Below are 25,519 nucleotides of genomic sequence, written 5' to 3' on the forward strand. Positions count from 1 at the left end.
GAGTAGCCGTGCGCTATATAAAAGAATAAATAACATAACATAACATAACAAACAATGTATAAATAAACGTGCTACCAGGAACATCTTGGCAATACTACAGTACGGTACTGGTTGTGCTTGCAATGTATCCGAAAGGCAAGAAGCGAAGGACAGCAACAATAGTGAGTACAAGAGAGTAAACCAGGAAAATGGGAAGGAGGCTTAGGCTGGGTTTAAGATTCTGTGCACATACACTGTAACCACAGGACTACACTACATGGAACACAGGACCACTAATCATATACCATTACCCGTGCAAGAAACGCTCTGCGTCAATTTGCTGCCCACTAAAATCTGAAGACAAATATGCAAATGAAGTTCACAAGCATCTAAATAACTTTAGGAAAATTTTGAAATCTTGGAACATTGCATTGTGGACTTGGCAACAAACAATCAACGGGTCTCGGAGCTAAACTTAACGATCCAGCTTGGACTAATTATGTGAAACAGTTTGGAGTGATATGTTTTGCAGGAGACTGGGGCTATAGTTAGTTGTCATTTGGAGTGGTACAAGTCGTATTCTATTCTTGCACGTGAAACTTGTAAGGGTAGGGCAAAAGCTGGACTGATTGTTTTTATATCGCTTGAAATTCAAGGAGATTTTGAGATTTGTGACACAGGGTCCACCAATTTACTCTTACTGTCTTTTGCACAGGTGCTCAAAACCCCGATGTTAAATTTTTATAACACTAAAAACTCCGTGCAGGATACTGATAATATTTGTTCTGGATTATTTTCTTAACCAGTAGGAGGGGACTAAGTGGGAGGGTTCGAACTTCATACTAGCGGGACTGGCAAATGTCAGTTGTGTGAGGACCCCATTACACTGCAGCATAAGCCCTTTAGCTGCCTATCATCAGAGGGTCTGCATTTGGGTCATTCCTCACAAGGGAACTTATTAAATTCCATTCTTGATAAGGACCATTTAGTCTTCTCACTGGACAAACTTGTTAACTCCACAGGGGGCGAGCTGATTCCAACTTTTACTGGTAGAGGGTGTGCCTTTTTTAAAGATTTTATTTTTGTTTCGCGTTTTTTATTCTCAAACATTGTAGAAGTTAAAATCGAGTGCAGCCCACACAGTGAGCACAATCCTAACTGTACCTCTCTTAGTTGGGGCAAGGCAGTTTTAAGCAGATCACTGGAGACCTAGGGGACCATTGGAGCCCACTAGTCAAGAGAGAAGACTACAGTGGTCACAGGTATCCCCAGAGTACCTTAGACATACTCTCTCCAACAATTGTATGAATGAACTTGCAACCTGCTCAAATGCCTCTTCCTGTTTGTGCAAGATCGTAGATCCTTTTTCCCATATTGGTCGTTTAGTCTCTGAGTTTCTTAGTTGCCCTGCGGGCCCCAGAGCCTCTGTTGACCCGAAATGGTTCGACAGAGGGTGCTTTCATGCCTCGAGAGAACTAAAACAGACCCTCAATGCGACCTCTAGGAATGCTTCTCTGGTGGTACAATGTTAACGTAATTATAAAATTGAAGAGAGAAGGCGGAGAAATTAGATTAAGCATGTAGTATGGGATATATTGCTAAATCCTGGTTGTTAGAAGAACAGTGCAAAGTTTTGGGGCACCACAAACCAGCCAGTCTGTATACAGGCTGATGTTCCCTCCCTAGCACATCGCATTGAAGCAGACAACTGGTCTCCCACATTGAGGGTGTGTACCACGGGTGGGGAGGCAAAATTCGGTTAACAGTGAGGAAGTACAGTCTCTTGAAGGGGTATCCCGTTTCATATTTACTTTGGCTTAAGTAAAGAAGGGAATTTTGGGCTTATCTAAAAACACGGCACCAGGAACCGATGGAATCCCTCCAGATCTATACCCGAATGATATAAGACACCTGGGCCCCCTTCCTAACCAATTTTTTGACCGACTCTGTGAAGGTGGGCCCCCTCCGCAGTTATAGTCCAGGTGATAGAGATAGTCCATTGTGTTATAGCCGTATTTCCCTGTTCGATTCTCTCGTTAATGTCCTAGGAAGGGGTCTTATTGGATAGACTAATAGCTTGGTCCAGAGAAGATTATATACTATCTGACCTCCAATACGGTTTTAGACCGGGAAGATCAACTATAGACCAGTGTTTGAATCTCTATCTAATTTTAAATTAATACACTGTGGCCCGAAAGGGTTCGATCCAGTTGGCCTTCATGGATCTAATCCCAATCTTTGACTGGGTAAATCATGCCAAACTTTTGAGAATTATCTTGCACATGTAAGATGACAAAGGATATAGTGTACTTTTTGAGGGACCTCCATGTCCACACTGTACCATCAGTCAGATACACCTTCGACAAGTATTGGTGGAGGGGGTACAGATTACCGACATGTAAAATGCCAGCCCCTGCATGTCCTGCTTTATTTGGATGACGTCGTACTCAGGGCCCAAACGGCTTGTGGGTTGAAAGCCCTTATAATGCATTTGTGGGCTTCAAAAAAGAGTTTGACCTTAGCACCAACATCAGCAAGTCTCATGTGATAGTTATCAAAAAACATTAAGACACAAACCTTTAAGATTGCCACGCGAACCCTTATGCGGATTAAAACCTTCCCGTACCTGGGTGTCTTGTTAGGTGCAAAATTACTGTGGAGTCCTTTGCTAAGTGGGACACAGTCCGATTTTGATAGAACAACGCTGCAGTCTGGAAATTTCCTTCCAGATTGGGTAGGATGCACATTAATGCCCTGTTACAAGTTTACAGTGCTAAAACTGTCTCTAAAGCCACCTATGGGAGCGTTATTTATGGCTATGTCAAGCATGATTCATAGCAGGTGGCAGAATTTCTTTTTCTAAATGCCTCCTCTGTATCCTCCAGTGTACCCCCTTCTATGCAGTGCATGAAGAGTTGGGGGCAAGTTACATAACCAATGTTATATTTCTCTGCCCCCTCTTGTGATGGGTCGACATATGGACTAAAGGAGCACAACTAAATAGAATGGGTATTACAGGACTGTCTATCCCATGATTATGCCTTGCTAATTCCATGGCTCAAGTTTTTCAACGCTACGTTAACGAGCATAGGAAGGGGGGATCTATTTGCTTGCCCAGATAAGATTGTTAAGGAAGATCGTGATTGGGTGAGAGACAACTTTTTAAGACACAGATTACTTGAGAGAGAATCTGCGGACCTCATAAAGCTGTCAGTCCGTGGTTATGTGTTATTGAAAACCAACCAGTCCACAGAACCCTATCTCATTGCTGGCTAGAGAACTCTTTTCTAGTACCCTGCAGCTGCGACCAGGTGTCTCCGCAGGATGCAATGCATTTTACTGTTTTGTAAATTCTATGAGATTCCGAGGAAGGCTTATTTAATCTTTCTTTTTAAGGGGCGGAATTTTAAACAAGCACAACCTGCTCTTTTCACAAATGCTCTCATTGGACATTGTTTTTCATGTTGCTAGTTTTTTAGCAGGGGCTGTATGATTTAGGATTTGATGAGAGATTGATTGATGAGCTGCACAGCTGTATGAATTATTGATCACATATGTATTTTAATATAGCCTTATAGCCCGCCGTAGCGGGCTATACCGGCTATTAAAGGCCCACTGCATCGTTAAAGGCCCGAGCTGAAGGCGAGGGACTTTAACAAAGCAGCGGAACTTTAATAGCCGGTATAGCCTTAAAACATTCTGCCACTAGAGGGCAAAATGTTCTAACAAATAAAACAAAAACTTCAGGGAGCAGGAGGGGATTTAAATCCCCTCAGGCTCCCTGAAGCCTTTGTTCACAGCCACAGCTGTGAACAAAGAAACATTGGAATGTTGGAGCTCCGGGCTTATACCAGCCATTATAAGCCCGGAGCACTCCATTGTTTTCAATGGAGCTTCCAACATTCCAATGTTCTAATGATTTTTAGCCATGTGTATGGTTTTTATCTAAAAGAGTATCTACTGTATGTAATATATGCTTTTATGGTTTTTTATCATTACCGAATAAAGCTTTACTGATGATGATGAAACATAATCAACACATGCATGTATGTGTCACATATGGAGCCTTCTCCTCCTTATTCCGCCTGGGATATTTTAGATATGTGATTTGTAAATCTAGCTAGACCTTAACTTAGAATCCCAAGTTTGATCCCATGGTTGATAAAAAGAGTGTCTTCGAATTTGATAATGCTAACATCTGTTATAATACATCATTGTATAGACAACTACATTAAACAAGCATTGGCATAGCCAATAGGTCTCGCCTTTGTGACCTTATAAGTGTTTAGCCATGCAACAGTGGATGACGTTGCACCAAGGATATTGTGCTGGATAACTAAACACGTATAAGGTCCCAAAGGCGAGACCTATTGGCTATGCCAATGCTTGTTCCTTCTGTGGTTGTATTGCCTTGTACAGGAACTTCATGCAAAATTAACAGAGCTGTTATTGTAATCTTGTGTGAGCAAGCTAATTACACATCTTGTTTTGATCTACACAGTGGTATAAATGAGGACAACTTAGGCAAAACATAAATGGCAATATTTTCTTATCGGAATTAGAAGCGCAGATTTTTGACACTCAGAACACCCAATTGTGGAAGTCACTCTAGTTTCCAATGATCTGCATTTTCTTTTCTTTGGTCCGGTCAGCGCACATGATACCAAACTCCATGGTAGGAAAACGCCTACCATCTACAGTGTGGGACATTGTGCATTTCGGGGTGACATCATGCTGAGTCACAAGGACTACGCCAATAGTTGATGCCCATACAACTTTATTCAAAAATGCTTCTTTAAGCGTATTCACTTGATGACAGGATGAGGTCCAGCATGTGCATCTAAAATACACTTACTCTTCAAAAGCAGATTTTCAGAGATGGGCGGACTACTAGATATAAAACGGTGGAGACAAGATGTAGGAACAAAAGTCTGTCCAAGCACTGACTGAACTTTCCTTAGTTTCACTTGAAGTTGCATCATTAGCAACATTCAATCCTTCTTAAAGAAAAGAAGGAAAGTCATAGCTTTCAACACTTACTGAACAAAAGATGTCTTTATATGATGCATGCTGCCCCCACCAACCCAATAAGTGCTATTGATCACAGTGTGTGGTAATGGTCACACAAACTGATGATCTAGTAGATCATTTTCACTACTGAAAAGAGACAGAGTTATCGGCAACGGTACATGATAACATACTTGCAACAGTTATGAGGATATATCTTAGCTAAGTAATTGGCCCTCTCCACTGACCATACATGGGGAATCAAGAAAGGTACAGAAAATCCTGAAGCAAAAGCTATTAGAAGATAGATAGTGAAAAAAATATTCAAATTACTGAGCTGGGTTTAGTTATACCTTGCAATAGTGAACCAGGAATGGTCTCAGAACTTACCGATGTATGCTCAGAATACAAAGGTGACAATTAAGACAAAAACATATATGAAAACCTACACACTTGCTTTTGCCAGACTCAGGTAAACGGGTTATGTATGAATTCCACGATTTAGGCTGGTCTGTCTTATAATCACAACAAAGTATTAGTGTATTGCACAATTTTAGTAAAAAATGAAAATAACATCTACATATTTCCGATTATATTTGCTTTATTAAAACAGGACATATACCAGACAAAAAACACGCATTAAAGGACAGGGGAACGGGGTAAAGAAGAAAAACATTAAAAGAGCCTAATAGTAGAATGCTGTCAATTCTTCTGGCACAAAGTGGGTAGATAGGCTATCAGTGATGGGATAAGATGTCACCCAATTAGTCATCTCTCATCGAAATGAGGCGTGGGGCATGCAGTCAATAAACAGGATCCCGGGGCAGCCAGCATTCGTATACATTCAGACTCAATAACTGTTGAACTTGTAAGCTCATTTCATCCAACGTCCACACGGTGGCAAGAAAACCTCGCACAATTGATTTGGATGATTCCTGCATACCTTGTTGCATGAAAGCGAGTTTTTACTGTCTGACTTCCATCACACCACACGTGTACCAAGGGACTGCCTTCTTTATTATAATCTTGACATGCAATCAATGCTTAGGTACGTGACGTGAGACCGTAATAAAATACACAACACAACATATCAAATTAGAAACGTGACGTAACACAATAACAAAATAAACAACGCAAACATTTGAAAAAAGCATTGGCCGCGAGAGACGATCTGTGGTGGGGGAGGGGGAGAAGCGGGAGTTGTGTGTGCGCGAAAGTGAAACTGATCGCAATCAGGCACTGAAAGCTGGCGGCTGTGCGCGCGCTTGCGCGCGTAACCGCAAGCTGGTGGCCGGCAAAAGCCTCTGGTGGCAATTTTAAAAGCCACTCACTAAATGTCTTGCCAGGCCAGTGCATGCTCTGGCTCTAGCGAGACCTAAAAACTATTTCAAAGTATTCTCATTAACACTTCTGAGAAGTAAAAGAATGAAGAGGGGGTGAAATTATTCCTGAAGTTGGTGAGGGAGTATCGCAGTATCAGGAGGCGAGAAGAAAAGTAATTTCAAAATCATTAAACTAGAGATTTTATCAACTGTATAAACGTTTCTCAATAAATTCATGATTTTACACTTGCCTTACTCTTGGCACCATCATTCGGTGTTGCACCATTAATGTATGGCAAATTGATGCCATCAATGTGAAGACTTCTTCACTGGCACAGTCCCTCCAGACCATGTTAAGCAAGTTGTTAGTCTGCTGTTTTGTGTCCAGTTTCTTGAGGCACTCTTCTGTGATGTACTGAATGGATATTTTCCCATCACCCTGCAAATTCAATTGAATGCAAATTATTTGTAAGCGGCTGGTGCGAAAGCAAGCATTATGACTAATGGGAAGTGAGGAGCTGTTAAAAAAAGATTATCTAGTGACAGATCAGGAGCAGCTAGTAACCTATTCTATCACAGTGAGCTTTTCATACAGAATACAGTATTGTTTCTTAGAGAGTGGCCGCTTCTCTGCATGCGGTGGATCTACAACAATCGTAGTACAATACACTTCATTTACATTGTAGAAGAAGTCTAACAAAAATGATTTTACTTGGGATAACCTCAGTCGACAAGGACTATTCTGTAACCCTAGTTCTCTTTCATTAGAATCTCTTTTACATAATAAGCTATATTAGGTCCCCGCCCATGATTCAGAACACTGAGAACCTATTTTTAAAAGTATATCTGAAACATGTTTTTACAAAAATGTCAATTTCAAATACAAAAAAATGAAGTCTATCTATATATTGCATTGGCCAAATTGAATATACTTTCTTAATAAAGAGGACTATTCTATTTTTTAAATGACAGTACAGAAAATCAGTGACAAGAAAAACTCTTTACAAACCTTTTTTTGTGAAGGAAAACACAAGGACAACAGGAACAATGCAGCTAGATAGTGTGCAGCTTTTAAAGGGTGACAATTTACCACTGCTCTTTTCAAGTAGCATAGATGACGAAGTATTTCATCCTCCTCCATCAGTGGAAGTTTTGTCTGGCTCCTGTAAACCAGTGTCGTGGAACACCGATTTCTGACTTTTCATTTTCTTTTTTCTAATTGGAAACCTTTCCAGTCTGGCTTCTCTTTTAAAAAAAAAATTATATTTGTTCAATCATGAGTGGTACTGAGGGTTAGTAGGACCGAATCCATGTCAGAATATCAAGATTACCATTGACTATGCAATAGTTTACATTCAGATTTTCTGCATGCAAACTTATTTTATGTAGATATTCTGAACAGCAGCATGGATCCGATCCTTCTGGACCTAGACTCCCATGACAGATAATTTTTTCCTGCTTCACCCAGATTACATTGTGCATAAGAAACAAGTGACTGATGTGACTGCCTGAGGTTTTCTGTCTTAAGGAACACCAAGAGATCTTTTCACGTCCAAAGTAATTAGGGCACTATGCTTGGGTATGGATAGAACAAACCAAAAATTGACGATGCAAAAAGAGAAACTGTTGTACATTTGACTTATTGTTGCAAAACAATAAAGCATAAATGGATACAAACTGGCAAATGGCAAGTAAAAGGATGGTGAAGTATAATATACATCATACATTATGACATAGCTGCGGGAAACCTAAGAAAATAATCTCTTTACCTCAGCTAATAAAGAGAGCCAGGAAACAAGTGGCACTTACTTGCCGAAATGATTGAAAACAAATATTGAAACTGCAAGAGACTAAAACGACTGAGAAATGCTGCATTCCTTTTTTTTAAACAAAATGTAATGTATAAAGTAAAGATTTTCACATACAATTCACACAAAAGAAATTGAGCTACCCTCTAGGACTCAAACAGCTACCAAGCACAACCTGCAGTGGAAGAATACCATTGGATAGGATCACTGTTACCAGAAGGGAATAACAGTAAACTGAAAGGATAATAAATAAAGTATGCATGGCTTGCCCCACAGATTGTGAAAACAATACTCATAAATGTAAGTACTGGTTTGCATGGAACACCAAGACCACTTAATGTTAAAAAGAAGCACACATTCTAACCATCAACTTGGTTTTGTGAAACACTGTAAAAGACTAGATAAAACCTGCATCACACGTACACTTCTGGTAGCAGTAATTGCAAGTAGGAACACCACCTTCAAAGCAATAAATATGAGCTTTATTGAGGCTCCAGTGTCAAAGCTACATTCCAATGAAGGTACAGGAGACCCATAATAAGAGAATTTCCCTCTTAAAATCTCCTTAATATACTATAATTATGACATATTAATAGAAACTAGGTCAGGTGACTTGCATTATGCTTTATCAGCTTACAAGGGACTTGACTATAACCATGATTTTTCACAGTATTTTAGAAGGAACATTCCAGAGCTATTCTTGGAGCCCTCAATCATAGGACATTCAGGTGGCAGATGGACTCTCAAGGTGCCGAGAAACCTTGCATTGAAAGACCACTCATATGCGGTCCCCAACCATTAAGGGAAGCAATGAGCATCACTACCTCTTATTAACATAGGTGTTCTTATGGAACACCCTGCACCAAAAAACTAAGCGGTCACAGAGATGTGAGCTCATAAAGACTAAGGTTTGCTATGAGCACAATCACAAAAGGTGGTAGTGACAAGGCAATAACATTATAGTGCATTAGCTTCACGTGTGGTAATCACAGGCTTAAGGAGTCAGAGAAACTTTGAGACCAATTGTATTCTGTTAGCTATGTAATAGCGACAGAGAATAATTCTTAAAGACAGAAAGAGGTATCATAAGCATAGCATTATGGCTCAGATGTGAATGTGAAGAAGATTCCAATGCTGTTCCTCCCTTTTTTAAATACAATGGCATTTACAGCATGTTTAATATAATACCATTTAATATTCACTGTTATAGTGATAGATTATTGGCATCATTACATATACACCCATACACATGCTTCCCCACATTCAGACACACACATATTTTCACTGAAAAAACACTAAAGTTAGAGTGAAGTTATAGTTCAGTGAAAAAGTCAGTTTGAACTTAACATTTTAAAATAAAAGAAACATTGAAATTCACCAGTTATAGGTAATTGAAGTAATTATAACTGCCACCCCGCCATGCACAGTGTTGTCATTAATAATGTAATTTAAGATGTCATAAGTGATGTCACAGAACATGTCATGAGTGATGTAATGAACAAGTTACTTACCTTCAGTAACGCATCATCTGGTAGAGACTCTATCTAGCTATATATTCCTTACCTTTTAATTTTCCAGGCGTCAGGCTGGATCTAGAAACGTTTGCTCTGCAATACCTCTTGCGCGCACCGTCAGGTGGCTCCATTCGGCTCCGCGTGACGTTGGCGGCGTTTTAGCGGCGGTTATGACGTCCCGGTACCTATATAGGCGCCACCGAGGGGCGCGGACATCTGCACTTTTTGGTTTTTCCACGCCAGAAGCACAGAGCCACGAAGTAACTGACATAGTCGTGTGCAAAACTAGGGCCCTGAAAGGGGGAGTAACCCTAGCCCTACAACATTAGTCCGCAAGGTGGGGAGGCATGGGTGGGGTTGTAAGGAATCTGCAGCTAGATAGAGTCTCAACCAGATAATGCGTTACCGAAGGTAAGCAACTTTTTCATCTGCTAAAGACTTCTAGCTGCAGATTCCTTACCGTTGAATTAGATACCCATTCCATACCATCCCGGTAGTGGGTTGCAGACCAATACCTCAAACTATGAAGTCCTGCAGGAATGAACGGGCAAAATGCCAGTCCCTGCGGACCTAACTGTCCAGGCAGTAGTGTTTGGCAAACGTGTGCAAAGATGCCCACGTTGTTGCCGGACAGATGTCCATGACTGGCTCACCCCTAGCCATGGCCGTAGTCGCAGCCTTTCCCCTGGTGGAATGGGCCCTTAATACCTCAGTGGGCTGCTTCTTTGTGAGGGCATATAGCAGATCTTGATGCAGAGAACGAACCAGCGAGAGATGGTCCTTTTCTGCACTGCTCTTCCCTTCCTGGCTCCCAGGTACCCCACAAAAAGTTGGTCATCCACCCGAAACTCTTTTGTACGGTCAAAGTAGAACTACAACGCTCTTTTGGGTCCAGTCGGTGGAGACGCTCCTCCTCTTTAGAGGGATGCGATGGAGCAAAGAAGGTGGGCAAAGTGATGGATTGACCCAGATGGAAGGGGGCACAACCTTTGGTAAAAAAGAAGCCCTGGTGCGAAGCACCACTTTGTCCGGAAAAGACATCAGATAGAGAGGCGTGCAAGACAACGCCTGCAACTCACTCACCCTCTAGGCAGATGTAATCGCCACTAAAAAGGCTGTTTTGATAATCAACAGCCGGTGGGGACAGTTATGTAAAGGCTCAAAGGGAGTGCACATTAGGTGGATGAGGACCACATTAAGGTCTCACTGTGGCAAAACAAAGGGCATGGGTGGAAACAAGTGAACCAGCCTTTTTAAAAACCTATGCACAATTGGACACTTTAAGAGAGAGGGCTGGTCTGGCAGCTGCAAAAAAGCAGACAGAGCAGAAAAGTAAACCTTGAGAGTTTCCAAAGCAGAGCCCTGGTGGGCAAGAGTCAGAATGAATACAAGAACAGTGAAAAGAGAAGCAAAAAGAGGGTCAATAGACCTTTCTGTACAGTAGAATACAAACGGCTGCAAACAGCAGGCGTATATAGTCTTAGTGGAGGGCCGCCTGGCTGCCAAAATAACGTAGCAAAAACCAAAGGAAATGATGGACGGAGTGTTGAACATTGCAAGCACTCACCCCCAGTCAACTGATCTGGGTTTAATCCATCACCGTTCTTTAGCCCACTCTGCCACCCCAGTTCAGACATGGCCATATGCAAATCAGTCTGACCCTGTGCCTCATGGGAACAGTCCAGCCATGATAACGTTACATACTTCGAGAAGAAAGTCAAAAGCCATCAACTGCTGCCGCTGAATCTCCACGTATAGAGGAGCAGAGTTGACAAGTTTGAGTGGAGAACCCTCCCCTGCTGCTGCGTCAGAAGATCCTCCTAAAGGGGCAGCCTGATCGGAGGATCGATACTCATCTTCAGAAGCTCTGGATACCAGACTATACTCACCAAGTCCGGAGCCACAAGAATGACTTGGGCCCGGTCTCTCCTGATGATCTTCAGAACCCTAGGTAGGAGTGGTGTGTGAGGAAAGGCGTACAGTAGGTCTGAGCTCCACTCGTGATGAAAAGCGTCGCAGAGCAATAGCTCCCTGAGAAACTCCAGCCTGCAGTACTGCTGACACTGCGTGTTCTCTTCGGAGGCAAACAAATCTAACCAAGGTTCTCCTCACTGCTTAAAGAGACCTAGCGCCACCTACAACTGGAGATGACATTCGTGATCTGCTAGGCATTGACGGCTAAGTTCATTCGCCCTGGAGTTCAGAGAACCTGCAAGGTGTTGAACCACCAGGGTTATGCCCTACTGTTCCAGAAATTTCCAGAGACGCAGGGCCACCGACAAAGGGTCCACGACCGTACCCCGCCGTACTTGTTGCAGTACCACATGGCGGTGGTGTTGTCCGTGAACACCTGCACTAACTTCCCCTTGACAGAGGGAAGAAATGCTTTCAATGCCAATCGAATCACTCAGAGCTCCAACAAATTTATGTGGAGCCCCGACTCCGCCGGAGACCAGTGACCCCTGATCTCCACCTCTCCCAGATGTCCGCCCCAACCCAGAAGTGACACATCTGTCATGACTGTGAGATCTGGTTGGGGAAGGGAGAGGGGTCTGACGTTCACCCAATCGCGGTTTGTCAACCACCACAGCGGATCTTTCGAACTTCCTTCAGAGATCTGAATCACATCAGTGAGATTTCTCTGATGCTGTGCCCACTGGAACTTCAAGGCCCACTGCAGAGCCCGCATAGGCCACCAGGCATGCTTTAGCAACAGAATGCAGGAGGCCGTGAGGCCCAACAGCCTCAGAGTCAGGCTCACCGAAATACAGGATAGAAGCCGAAACATCGGAATCCTAATCTGAATATCCTTGACTCGCTACTCGGGAGGATAGACCCACAACTGCAGTGTATCCAGAACAGCTCTGATGAAAGGGAGCATCTGAGAAGGAGTCAGGTGTGACTTCGGCATGTTTATAGAGCACCCCAGCGAATGCAGGAGGTTTGTTGTAGTCTGAAGGTGGGAGACGCCTTTAATAGCCAGTTGTCAAGTTAGGGGAAGACGGACCTCACTAAGCTGTGCAGATGAGTTGTGACCACCGCCATCACCTTGGTGAACACCCGAGGGGTGCTAGTAAGGCCAAAGGGGAGCACGGTAAACTGAAAGTGCATGTGGCATACCTTGAACCGCAGGTAACGCCTGTGGCCCGGCAGGATGGGGATGTGAAAATACACCACCTGCAGGTCCAATGCTCCCATCCAGTCTTCTAGGTCTAGGGCAAACAAGACCTGAGATACAGTGAGCTTCTTGAATTTCTCCTTCTTGAAGAAGAGATGGACGGTCCGAAGATCTACAATGGGCCGCAACCCTTTGTTCTTCTTCAGAATCAGAAAGTAGCGGGAATAACAGCCACTTCTTACTTCTGAAACCGGCACCCTTTCTATAGCTCCCTTGGCCAAGAGAGCTGTAACTTTCTCCTGGAGCAATTTTAAATGATCCTCTGTCAGTTGTTCCTGATTTGGCAGAATGGGAGGAAGAAAAGAAAGGAAAGGCAGGGAATACCCCTCCTGAATGATCTGCAAGACCCACTTGTCCAATGTTATGGACCTGCAGTGGGGAAGCTGATGATGGATTCTCCCGCCAACTGAAGTGGTGTGGTTTTGCAGAGTCAGACTAGGAAGGCTTGGTGGCTGCAGCTGCCGAGGGCAGGGTGGCCAACGACTTCTGGCTTCCAACCCTAGGCCGGAATGAACCACATCCAGGTCCCCGCCCGGTTTGGGAAGCCTTTGCAGGATGGTGGTTGGGATAGGGCTGACACGGCTGGAAACACCTTCCGTTGCCACGAAAGAGGCGAAAGGTAGACTGGCAACGAGGAGTAAAAGAGAGGCCCAAGGATCTGGCCGTAGCTCAAAAGTCCTTGAACCTCTCTAGGGTCAAATCTGCCTTCTCCCCAAAAATGCGGGATCCATCAAAGAGCATGTCCATCAAATTTGCCTGGACAGCACCCAAAAAGCCAGCTGTCGTAAGCCAGGCGTGGCGTCTCAAGGCCACTGTCATGGAAATCGAACTGCCCAGCGAATCCGTCGTATCAAGGCCACACCTTATGGTGTATTTTGCTGTATCTCTCCCATCCTTAACTGTCTGAGAGAGCACAGCCTGGGCCTCCTCCGGGACTTGTGGCAGCACTTGCGCAACGTCTCCCAAAAGGAGTGGGAGAACCGGCCCAGTAAGCACACAGTATTCACCGACCGCAATTTTAGGCTGGAGGAAAAAAACTTTTTCTTCCCAAATAAATCCAGCCTCTTGGGTTCCCTATCAGGAGAAGCGGAAGGTAACGAGCCCTGTGACGTAGAGGCCTGCACCACCAAACGTTCTGGGATGGGGTGTTGGCTGAGGAACTTTAGGTTGCCAGGAGCTGGGAGATGGCGGCGGGCGATTGTATTATTCACAGGAGCCCCTGTACTAGGCTTGGACCACGTGCCTAGAAGGACATTAAGTAAGCGCTCCATTAATTGGCAAAAGGGGTTCTGAGGTGGAAGCCCCAGGCTAAAGCACTTCAGTCAGGAGATTAGTCCTGACCTCCACCGAGGGCAGCTCCAGTCCAAGGGCCTTGGCTGCCCTCTTAACCACCATGGAATAAGATGCTCCCTCTTCCGTAGCCACAGCTGGCGGAGAGAGAGCATGCCAGTATCTAGAGAAGTATCCTGTCCACTAGCTTCCCCAAGTTCCCCATACCAGTCCATCTGCTCCGCTGAGTCATCCTGGTGTTCCAGAGGGTCCATAGAACTCTCCCATTCTTCTCCCGAGCCTAACACATCTACAAAGTGTTCAGGCGACAACATAGAACCTTTGGGTTCAATCGACATCGGGATTGGCATTGTTCCGACTCCGTGTCGTTGGGGATAAGAATGGGTCTGGCACCGCCGATGGCATCAGCGGAGCCGCAGGCACAGGCTTCGGCTCCGACACAGGGGGAGGTTGCTGTGGCACAACCGGCATCGACTAACATCCGTTATCGGATCTCTGAGGCCCCACAGGCGCTGTCGCCAGAGCAGACGGCGCCATATCTGACGGGGCCCCTTCTGACCCAAAGGCTCACCAGAGGGGTTGGCCCACTAAAATATGCAGCGTCGGGCCTCGTAGAACTCTTTGATCTGAGCGAAGGTCGCTCCGGCTCCTGGAAAAGGAGGGAGGTGCGAAGTTGACCATGGCTACGGCTCCATGGATCTGTGCCTAGAAAGTCCGTGCTCCTTACCTGCTTCGTCGACGGACAACAGTAGAGGTGAAAATGAAGTCCACTTGGACTTCTTCTTCTTCTAGTGCCTCTTCCCAGAGTGTCCCGACGACCTTGAGTGAGAAGAAGAGGACTTTGGACTCAGAGAGCGGTCCCGCAACCTCCTCTTCCTCGATCGGGACCAGGACCTCTGCAGAGTCTCGTTTGATGGTGTCGGCTGTCGGGCCACAAGGAGCTTCAAAGCCCGCACCCACAAAATCCTGGGAGCCATGGCCCGACAGTCCGAGCACAACTTAGGATCGTGGTCGCAATCGAGACACCAGAGGCAGACAAGGCCGGTATTGGTGACCGACATCGTGTGGGGACAGGCCCTGCACAGCTTAAATCCTGTCTTGCTCGACAAAATCCTTCGCACATGATGAAAAACAAATCTGAAGTCGAGAAAAAGTCGAGAAAAAACCTGTCAAAAAGCGACAGAGGGGTAGCTCTCCCCAGATCAGCACTTAACTGACACGGAAAGAAAAGAACGGACGTCTGCGCGCCTGGGTTGTGCCTATATAGGTACCGCGGCATCATAACCGACGCTAACAACGCCGACGTTACGTGGAGCGGAATGGAACTACCTGACCACGCATGCGAGGGGTATTGCTCAGCAAAAGTTTCCGGATCCTGCCTGACGCCTGGGAAATTCAAAGGTAAGAAATCTGCAGCTAGGAGTCTCTATCAGATATGCGAGGTCATAAGCAGTGCATGGCCTACCATGCCGACTTATAGCTTTTTTATTTTTGGGCACGGTGTCCTAAAATCCTGCAATGGCTGCCGCAACATTTCTCTTCATTTTCCGGCCAGTCAATCAGGGTGCAGGCTCCTGCAGAACATGGGGGGAACTTGGTGGCAGACGGGAATAAAAGACCCCTTAGCCAATCAGATTGCACTATTATTTGAATTTGCATGCCCGCAGGACTCCTGCAAGATACCTGCAAACCCAATCATCCATATATCTACAAATTGTGAACCTAAATTTCTCAAAAACTGCTAAACAGATTTACACCAAATCACAAAAAGCAAGCTTTCTAGGTAAAGATCTAGCTTTCTGCCATATTAGGTGTAATTTTGTTCAGCCGTTTTTACGGCATCGCTGTACAACTACATAGGGAAAATACAATTTGGGACCCGCCCACTTTTTCTCTGACCCCACTTGACAAATCACCCTTAACTCTTCCAGGAAGGGGCGGAGACATTTTTCTGGAAAGTTTCATGAAGATTTGACAAATGGAGCTTAAGTTTTTAGCAAACCAAACAATTAATCTCCTATGGAAACGTGGCGACTGTCAGTGGGTAATATGGGTAATATGGAGTAAAAAAGTGGCACGCTTGAGTGGATGATATCTAAATTAGCAATTAAAGGTAAAGAATTGCTTACGGTATTGAGAGGTATTTATATTTTTGAAAAATTACCACCATAGATTATATTTATGATAAGATATTTAAAGAATGTGGATAGAAAGAGCATTTGAGGCTGAGTTGGGAGGTTTCTTTTGAATACGGAGTTCTGTATACTAGTTATTGATGGTTTAGGTATTCATTTTCTTAACCATAAATATAGGCTAGAGGAAGTAACTGGCGGATCTACGTTGCCTATCAAATATCACCAGCTGCTGAATTATAAATAGGCATTTAACAACTCTGGGTGGAAAGAAGCGAGTTGTTAAATACCTATATGTAGTCTCCTTTTCTATATTGGTTTTCCCAGAGGGATTCTTACAAATTCCTTGTTGTTTTTAACCTCTATTTTTGATTTTAATAGATCTACAAGGGACACTGACTCAACCCATTAAGAGGAGAAGCATACTTGTGCATTTTTAAAAAAAATCTTTAAAAATGTTTTCTAATTTATAGGAGACTCACTAGGAAAACCACGTGTATTAACTGTAAGCTAAAAAACTACACAAATTGTGGATTGGGAGAACTATAAAACTGTTTCAAAACAAGTACTAGAGGTTTGAGAATAATATTCAAGAGGTCACTACATTTTAAGATAATTAGGTAGATTCTCCTTGTAGTTGCATGATATCTGTAGAAATTAAGAAAATGTTTGGTAAAACAAATTGTATTATCCAAATGATACCCTGGCCTCTTTAGCAGAAGAATTGGATAGAACAGATAGGCAAGACAGAGAACACAAAGGTTGAGTTAGAGTCTTTAAACTAATGTACCTCTTGCACGTGAAATACATATGAAGAGTTAAGAACTCAAAAGAGCGTTATTTTGCCTTTTACTTAAGACCTAATGACTACTATTCAAGAAAAGACTACATTTTAGTCAATAACTTGTGCCAGAATACCTATTTCAGATCAAACACTAGTTTAACATAAAATGTTTTGGAGTCCAAATACTTTTTTGGAGACCATTGGTGACTGAGCTGGAGATGAAAGTCTTTGTACTAAGAAACAAATCATCTGGTAAAGATCAAAATATGGTATGGAAGTTTTTTAATTCATATTTGAGAGGGTTAACTGCCTCTTAAGCTTCAAAGAAAAAAGGAAGGCAGAATAAGTTGAAGAACTTAGAACAGGACTTGATAAATCTGGAAACTAAATATCAGGGTGGCAAGGAAAAAGATACAGATGAAAAGTACAAAATACAAAGTAAATACGCACAACAGAAGGGAAGCAGAATTTTGTTTAAAACACACCAAATACATTGAGGTAATAGAGAGAATCGTGGCTGGCTTTTGATATATACGACTAAGAAAATAAGAATGGATAAAACTATGATGGATGCCGAAGATGGAAAGATATCTTGGAGTTGAAAAACAAAGGCATTCGTGAAAAAATTATGACATTTTTATTAAAGGCTTTACAAAAGGAGTGAATGTGGAAATAGCCACATTGACAAATACTTTCCTCGACTATATGAAAAATGGATAACATTCAAACGAATGCATTCATAACTTCAAACGAAATGAAAGATAATAGAGAAAGGCTTGAAGGGAGAAAATCACCAAGAATCAATATCTTTTCAGTGCATTATTTTAAGTTTTCTGTACAGAAGGGTGCCTTGTACTTTTCAAAGTGCATAGTCAAATATAGTATGTTAACAATTCATAAAGAAATGAAGGAATCTATTATACCAGCTGTATCAACAATGGCAAATACCCCTAAAATGCTGGTTATTAAAGGCAAATTTCATTGTTGAAATGAGATATTAAGCCATAATGAAATACTAGGTTAATAGACTGGAAGTGATCATTAGGGGATAGTGGGAGAAAGAGCAGGTAGACTTGATCGAAGGAACCAGTCCTGATTATGTCAGAGCTATATGATATAATTAGAAGAGAAAAGTGTGAAGGAGTTGAATCAATAGTAATTTCTACCAAAGTTCTTAATATTTGGAAGCTGAGCTTTTTAATAGCAGTCAAAAAATCTCCAGTAATAAGGGGATGCAGAATTTGCCTGAGTGTTAATTAGTTAGGTTACTATTTGTGGCCCTCTGGGAATGACTACAAGCACAGGGATGGTGGCCTGAAAGAGCCAAAAGGCTACCAATCCCATGTTTGAATACCCAAAATATAAACTTTTTTTGCTTTAAAAAATGGAGTGTGTGTTCATTGAAGGAACTGTCTTAAAAACAAAAAGCTGCCAATTTGGGAACACATCATGGGGGAGCAGGAAATAATCCATGGGACCACTACCTAATCCCCTCAAGACCACAATCCCTACCCAAAAGGGAAGCTGTCCAATAGGTGCAGCTTCTCATTTCTGAATAAGTTACTTTGAGGAGTCTGTAATTTATCCATGGTCTGTGACCGCAACTGCAGTCCACCAACCATGTGATTCAATCTTACAAGAGGATTCCCCCTTTTACATTCCTAATTATGATTTGGAATGAGTAGATAGGCCACTTCTTCAATTTGGGAGGACTTTCCAAGTCGCAAAAGAGGTTTATAAAATAGCATAAATTAATTCTACCATCGCAAACCCTGTGATTTTAAACAATGGCTTAATACATCTGGCTGCTATTTAATTCTCCGCAAGTTTGAGGCCAGAATCCCTTGTCGGAACCGCTGGAACAGAACCCCTGTGCACCACGTCGACTTGCCGTTGCCAAGGCTTGTTGGCTCTGTACACCAAAGATCTTCTGGCTACAAGAATCTCCAGCCTCCAGCATCTATTCCTGCCAAATTCTTCATCATCACCACATCCTCTGCACCGTGGACCTGCATCTTTGGTGAGCTGCTCGAGTCCCTCTTACGACTCCTGTACCTTTGGCCTGGGGATCCTCTTGAGAATCTTCTTTGGTTTCAGTGGGCTCCCTTGCTTGCTCGGGGCCTGCTCGGACTCTCCTGCATTTGGTGAGTCCCTTGGACCTTGCTGGTTCCAGCGTTGCACCTTTTTCATTTATCATGTCTGTTGCTGCGGCCAAGGCTTGTTGGTGCTTCCGCCAGCCGCCAACCCCCTGGTTCTTGACTTCCGACAGGGGACAACTCGCGAACAGCTTCTGGTCTTCTACAGCATCGTCTGGTCCGCACAGCTGCAGCGACAAGGTCACTGTCATCACTCCTGCATCTTCAGTCATCAGTGGTCATTGCTCTTCCGTGCCTCCTGGTCATCTCCGAGTGGCATAGATTCTGTATCCTCTGCTTGCAGGTTCTTCTCTTTAAGAATCCATCCTTGGATCCCACTGAACTCTTTTACCTTCTTCACCAGCAGCACCTTTCCTGAAGTCCTCCATTGTGGTCTACGGCGGTTTCCGACGTCTCTTCGCACCTATGCATCTGGCGTCCCTGGTGTAGGTATTCTGGTTCCTGGGGTATCCTCGGGTGGGGTGACTCCAACCTTCTGTCTTCCACTGGGTTTCTTCAGGGTCCACTGGGAAGGGTCCTTCTTGAAAACTGCAACTGCGACTTTCCCATTGACTTGCATTCAGTACGCTGCACACAGCCTCTGTGGGGGTTCCTGGGTACGTACCTCGTGTGGTTCCTTGTGTCCCCAGCTCTGCTGAGTCTTCTGGTCCAAGTCCCGACTTTGGTCGCAGTTCGCATTCCATTTCTTTAGTATATGGTTTGGTCTTCCCCTAGAGATCACTGTGTATTTGTGCTCACATACTTGTTTACATTTGAAGTATTATGTGCATTGTGTTAATATCTCCGGGTAGGCGATATACCAATGTTTTAGTGAGTGTGTATATCACATTTATTTTTACAACTACACTGTGTGGTTATTTTTGCTTGACCTACAATAAAGGATTAGTTCTGGTAAAACAAGCTGCTTAACACTCCTTCTGGACTAAGCCTGAAGGCTGCTCTCCATAGCTACCACTTAGAGAGCGTTCTATGGTTGTCTAAGACCACTAAAATCACCATAAGGGTAGTCTGGATAAGTGCAAGGTGCTTCACTTAAATAGGTGTGCACCATATACTAAGCCAGCCTCCTACAATCACGTTTATGGAAAGAAGGATAGGCGATGACTACCAGGACCAACCAGCGTTATTTGAGGGCCTGGGTTACCGCCACTGCTGCTCTGGGCTGGACAGAGAGGTTGACACCAGCGACCACCCTCTGGAAAGGCACTGTATTTCCGGACACAAACAAACTCGTGGAAGGGAGCGAATTGGGAGCGAATTGGGATCGAAACACTCGGGGATGAGGTCTTGGGAGAGGACTTCATACCCTTTGAGACTTTGCAACAGAAATATGCCCTGGCTGACAGAGGTTTTGATACCTCCAATTGACCCATACCCTGAAGACAGATTGGGTGTTAGAGGCGGATCTTTCAGACCATACCCTACTAGGCTTGGGTACTGGGTGACGCACTTACTTACCAGGCGGTCTCCCAGCTGTACTGCATGATTATAAATAATACGCCTGAAATACTGGGGGGGGCTACGGGAGTAGTGGACATGGATCCCCTTGAGGATGCGGATGGGAAAGCAGTTTTGCTGCACCCCATGAAGGAGGCTTTTAGGGCCAGGTTCCACTTGATTCAGTTCAAAATTCTGCATCGGTCCAATTACCATAGGTCTCGTCTCCATAAAATGGGGAGGGCGGAGTACCCACTGTGCCTTCGCTGCACCACAGAAGAGGGTACCATCCTCTATACGATCTGGTGTTACTCAAAGACTGTGCAAGATTGGGAGTCCATTGTCTCAGAATTGGAAGAGGTGATGGGTACTGTTATCCACAGGACACCTTAATTGATTGTGCTGGGCAGCCCTTATGATGTAGACATCCCGAGGAACCAACTGATGTTCTGGATACTGGGCTTTGTTATTGCTAAGAGGGATCTGGTCACCACCGGGGGGGGGGGGGGGGGGAAGGGTGTCCAGTTTTCCCATGGGAGATATGTGAATTGTTGCATGGCGGTGGAGTGGGTGGTGTATGACAGCAGGGAAATTTGAGAAAGTATGGGGGAAATGGAAGTCCTACCATGGCTTCAGAGATGATCTGGATTTTACAGCAGTTGTTGGGACTCCGCCTTGATTCCGTCATCTCTGGGGTGGATGAAGTCATGGACCTCGCACTGAGACAATATGAGGGATTCCGATGGGGTACTGGTGGCCGTCTGGTCGAGGTAGGGAAGGAAGGGATAGCGATGTGGTGTTTGGGGAGATGCCTGTGCTTTTTGTGTGCCAATTCTTGTTTGTTTGTAAACTCAATAAAAATCAATTTTTTTAAAAAGGTGCAGCAATTTAGTGATGAAATGGTCAGCTGACTATTTCATGTCTTTTGACAGGATGTTTTAAAACTTGTGACAAGAACAGAAATCATCCAAATAATGACTGCTCATTTGCAAACTCCACCCATGACAGGGGGTTTGTTTTACTGGACTTCAAGAAGCTATTTGCATGTTTGATTCCATAGCACGCCAGCATGATATTTGTGAGGAGGGAGAAGAAATTCCAACTTTGGTTACTGCTTAAAACAATTTGTTGGAAAACTTTCCATCTCAATGTTTCATCTTCAGCAGGCTATCTGGTGTCAGGGAGCAGATTTCCCAAGTCTATTGTTACCCACATAAGTTTTCAAATGACCTGAATATTTGAAGTAGGGATGAGTTGAAAAAATGGGTGTGTTCTCCAGTCTGGAATAACACACTGCAGTTTACTTAAGAAATGCTTTATTGGAAATGCTGGAGTGAGAAGTGTTTAATGAGGTGAAATAAGTTGCTTAAGGATACCCAGATTGGATGTTGAGGCATCAAAGAGGGGAAACTACAGTAACTTGAGACTGCTTCTGTATGGAATCTTAAAACTAAGTTTGCCAGATTTACCCAACAACAGGTTTGGTTTTGTTCTAGAGAGGATAATGTGGAAGGCAGTACATTCTTACTCAGTCTTGTTTTTGTAGAGTGAAGCAGGCAAAAAGTATAAAGTACTCTGCTGAACTTATTTTGATATTTTAGAACAGTAACTACACAGAACATTATCCTCAATTTATAAAGTTCAAGTATATATATCAAGGAGACCCTCACAACCCAAACCTGCTTTTAGTATGGACTGGATACCAGGCAGTTCGAAATAACTGAGGCTTATTACTTTGGACATGTGCAGATAATATATGTTTGCTGCAAGTCAACATTTAAATTATATCAGTATCGCTCAAAATGTATGATTTTCGAACTCCGTTATGGAAATTATCTGCTTCATAAACGAAGAGCATGTGTATCTTAATTAAGATCTAGTATCAATTAACATGACGTTTCAACATTTTGAAAAAGTGTCCCCTGACGAAATTATGGGTTCAAAAAGCAATGATGACCACCAAATGATCGTTACGTTGAAACGGGTAACTTTCATTATGAGAAATAGAAATGTTTTCTTTAATGGGAAAATTGGAAAACCATCAATGATGGGACCCCTGACTCCTATAATAAAATGAAAACATTTACTGTTCTTAGGTACTCTTCCTAGAATTTGGAAGAGAAATTGTTTTCTAAGAGAACTGTAGATTATCTGTGAATAGCTTAATCTGATCTACTGCGATGCATGTTCACAGTAAGTTGTGAAAAATCTTAAATAAACAAAATAATTTAAAAAACACTGAAGGCCCTTTTGCTGTGGCCATATATCGAGGCAATTGCCGGTGTCCTGTGAGGTATAGACAATGTTCGTCCAAACGTGGTAATCTTCAAAGAATTAAAGAAACTCTAAGAGCTAGACATTTCTGGATTTGTCCCAGAGCACATATGACAGCATTTTACATGCACAGAGAATTCTTCTATCATCTTGTTGTTTTGATGAAGACTCTGTAATTTATCAGTTTTTGGGGACAAAATGTCGACATTTAATTCATTGGCTGAACATTTGCTGTGTAATCATTTTAGAAACTTGAACCAACATTTTGCCAGTGCTCTCATATGAACGGTCTATGCAGCTAACAATTTACTTCCATTCTTAGTATTAAGGTGAGCACCTTTCATATTTTTCTCAATGGTCACTTGCACTGCATCATCACATGGAGAACCTACTTGTTTTGTTCTAATTTACGCAACTGAAGAAAACGAATACTAATTTATCTTGTGCAAAAGAATATTTTTCATAAATAGGTTCGTCTTTTTGGGAATCTTTGGGCACAATTAGGCTCCCCCCCCCCCCCCCCCCAAGTGATCCAACTTTTCTGTCACGTAAATCCAGTGGAACTACTGCTACTGTTTATTACATATATGGAGGAAACTATGAGGTATCAGCAAAATGAAAGAAGACACCAAACTTAGAAGACAAGCCCCCAACGGACTGAAGCAGAACACCCTGGATCTTTCTCAGAAATAAGTAGCATTTCTCCAAAATTCAGAGTGGTTTCATCAACTGTGTTCAATGTTGCACAAACAAACTGAACCTGCTATTGAGGCATCAAGAAGGACTACTCTCAGTTAAGAAAGATAACTAATTGCAGTAACATCAAGTAGTCCTCTAAAGGAACCTTCAGCAGCTTCTTCTCCAGACATGCAAAGACCTTAAGGGCTTGATAACACAAAAGGTTGACTACCACCAGACTATATTTTAATAGAACTATGTCAATTTCAATCCTAAAGTAAGCACCTTGGCAATGGGAAGACCTCACTAATAAACACAGGAACATATGTTAAAAAATCCTTTACAATGTACTGTTAACGATTATTAGATCAAGCATATATATTTTCTCAGTCACATCACTCTGGTCTATTAGGAAGGTCCTGAAGTAAACTTTCATGTCGATATTTCTGCCTGTAAGTAACAGGAAGGTCCTAGAGTAAACTCTCCTGTCCGTATTTCTGCCTGTGATCCTACTCTATTGCCCTTTTCAATAGTACATATTGTACATTTAACCAGCGGCTCAAGATATTGAAGGTAGACATTCTCTCCAGTACCTAGTCATCAGAAGTCAACTTTTCCCACCTGGGAAGGAAGTCTTGCATTCTGCTTCATACCAGGGTTCCGTGGAACAGAGTCATTGCTTTGGATCCATTTTGGAAAGAGAGGGAAGGTGTACCCAAGCTCTCTCTATCTCCTACGTTACTCAGGCCTGCTGTCGGTTTGGTCACATGGATACCAAGGCCTTCTAAGCCCAGTGCCACCAGACATTCCAGTAAAACATACATTAAGATTCTAGAGTTATCCATGCAGAAGCCAGACAGCCTTATGTTCTAATACTTGTGCAGATATACACTTGGAGAAATATATTGAGCTGCTAGATCAGCCACATCTGTGGATGCTCTTATCAATCTATTAGCCAGAGCTCGACTCTCGCTCAGCGGGTATTCCTCCTTTATTCGCTTAGAACTTAAAAAAAAATCTTAAATCTTGTTAATCTGCTGTGACTCACTCCAATCAAAATACAAGTGGTATATGCTTCCAACAGGGTGATGGCCTCTGTCATGGAAGTCTTGTTATAGAACATGTACATATTATAGATTTCTCTAACTACTTAGAATGCCAGTGCAATGAATACAGAGGAATTGCATTGCCACTACTGCTATTGGCATCCGTCTCTTGCATTCTAGTGAATGGTAAAGTAAAGAAAAGGCCAAATAAATGCATCGGTAGATCCTGTCTCCACTGTTGTGCCAATGGCACAAGCAAAGGGCAACTTGTGTAAAAAAGTGCCAGGTCACGGACAAGTCATGTATCCAGTTCTTTGGAAAAACATCAGAAAATGTCTCCAATAAACTGGTTTTCCGTTGCAAATTCATTTGAAAATGCAACTATGTATTTTAAAAAAGGAGTTTTTGGATCGTGCACAGGCACTGTGAGCGTCTACTGTTATTAATCTTTCAGACAATCCTATGACTGTGAACTATGTGTCAATCCACTAGCTTAATATTATAGATGGCTAAAGAGTCAAAGGGATTATCTACCAAAATAAAAAGCCAAAGCCACATGTGTAGGTCTCACATAGTACAAGGACACAAACTTAAGTAAACAAATTCAAAAACTTGTGAATGTGACACTTTAACAAAGAGTTCTAGTGGGAGACATATTTATGAAGAATTTCCGTAGAGCCTTATTGCTGTTTAACTGAATTTTAATTCCTCAGCCATTACAACAGGACATAAGAGAAAGGCTACAAATGCACAAGTTACTTACTTGTGTAACGATATATCTGTAAGAGACATTAGTTAGTGATAGATTCCTTACCTTGGAATATCCCCAGGCGTCAGACTGGATCCGGAACGTTTTTCGTCAGCAGTACCCCTGTGCGTCGGTAGGCGTCATCGTGCGGCTCCACGTACATCGC

At 43.0% G+C, this 25,519-nt stretch overlaps 1 protein-coding gene across 2 annotated transcripts in view; it reads right to left on the minus strand.

The window, feature by feature from the left end:
* The window catches only part of UBE3C (ubiquitin protein ligase E3C), a 992,333-nt gene that overhangs the window by 696,577 nt on the left and 270,237 nt on the right, over positions 1 to 25,519 (minus strand). For both annotated transcript variants that reach the window (XM_085631966.1, XM_085631967.1), the window contains exon 11: positions 6,560 to 6,747. In XM_085631966.1, coding sequence (XP_085488092.1) covers positions 6,560 to 6,747 — 188 coding nt within the window. The remainder of the gene's footprint in view (positions 1 to 6,559; positions 6,748 to 25,519) is intronic.

The sequence above is a fragment of the Triturus cristatus genome, chromosome 10 (genome assembly GCF_964204655.1).
Source record: "Triturus cristatus chromosome 10, aTriCri1.1, whole genome shotgun sequence".
NCBI classification, from domain to species: Eukaryota; Metazoa; Chordata; class Amphibia; order Caudata; family Salamandridae; genus Triturus; species Triturus cristatus.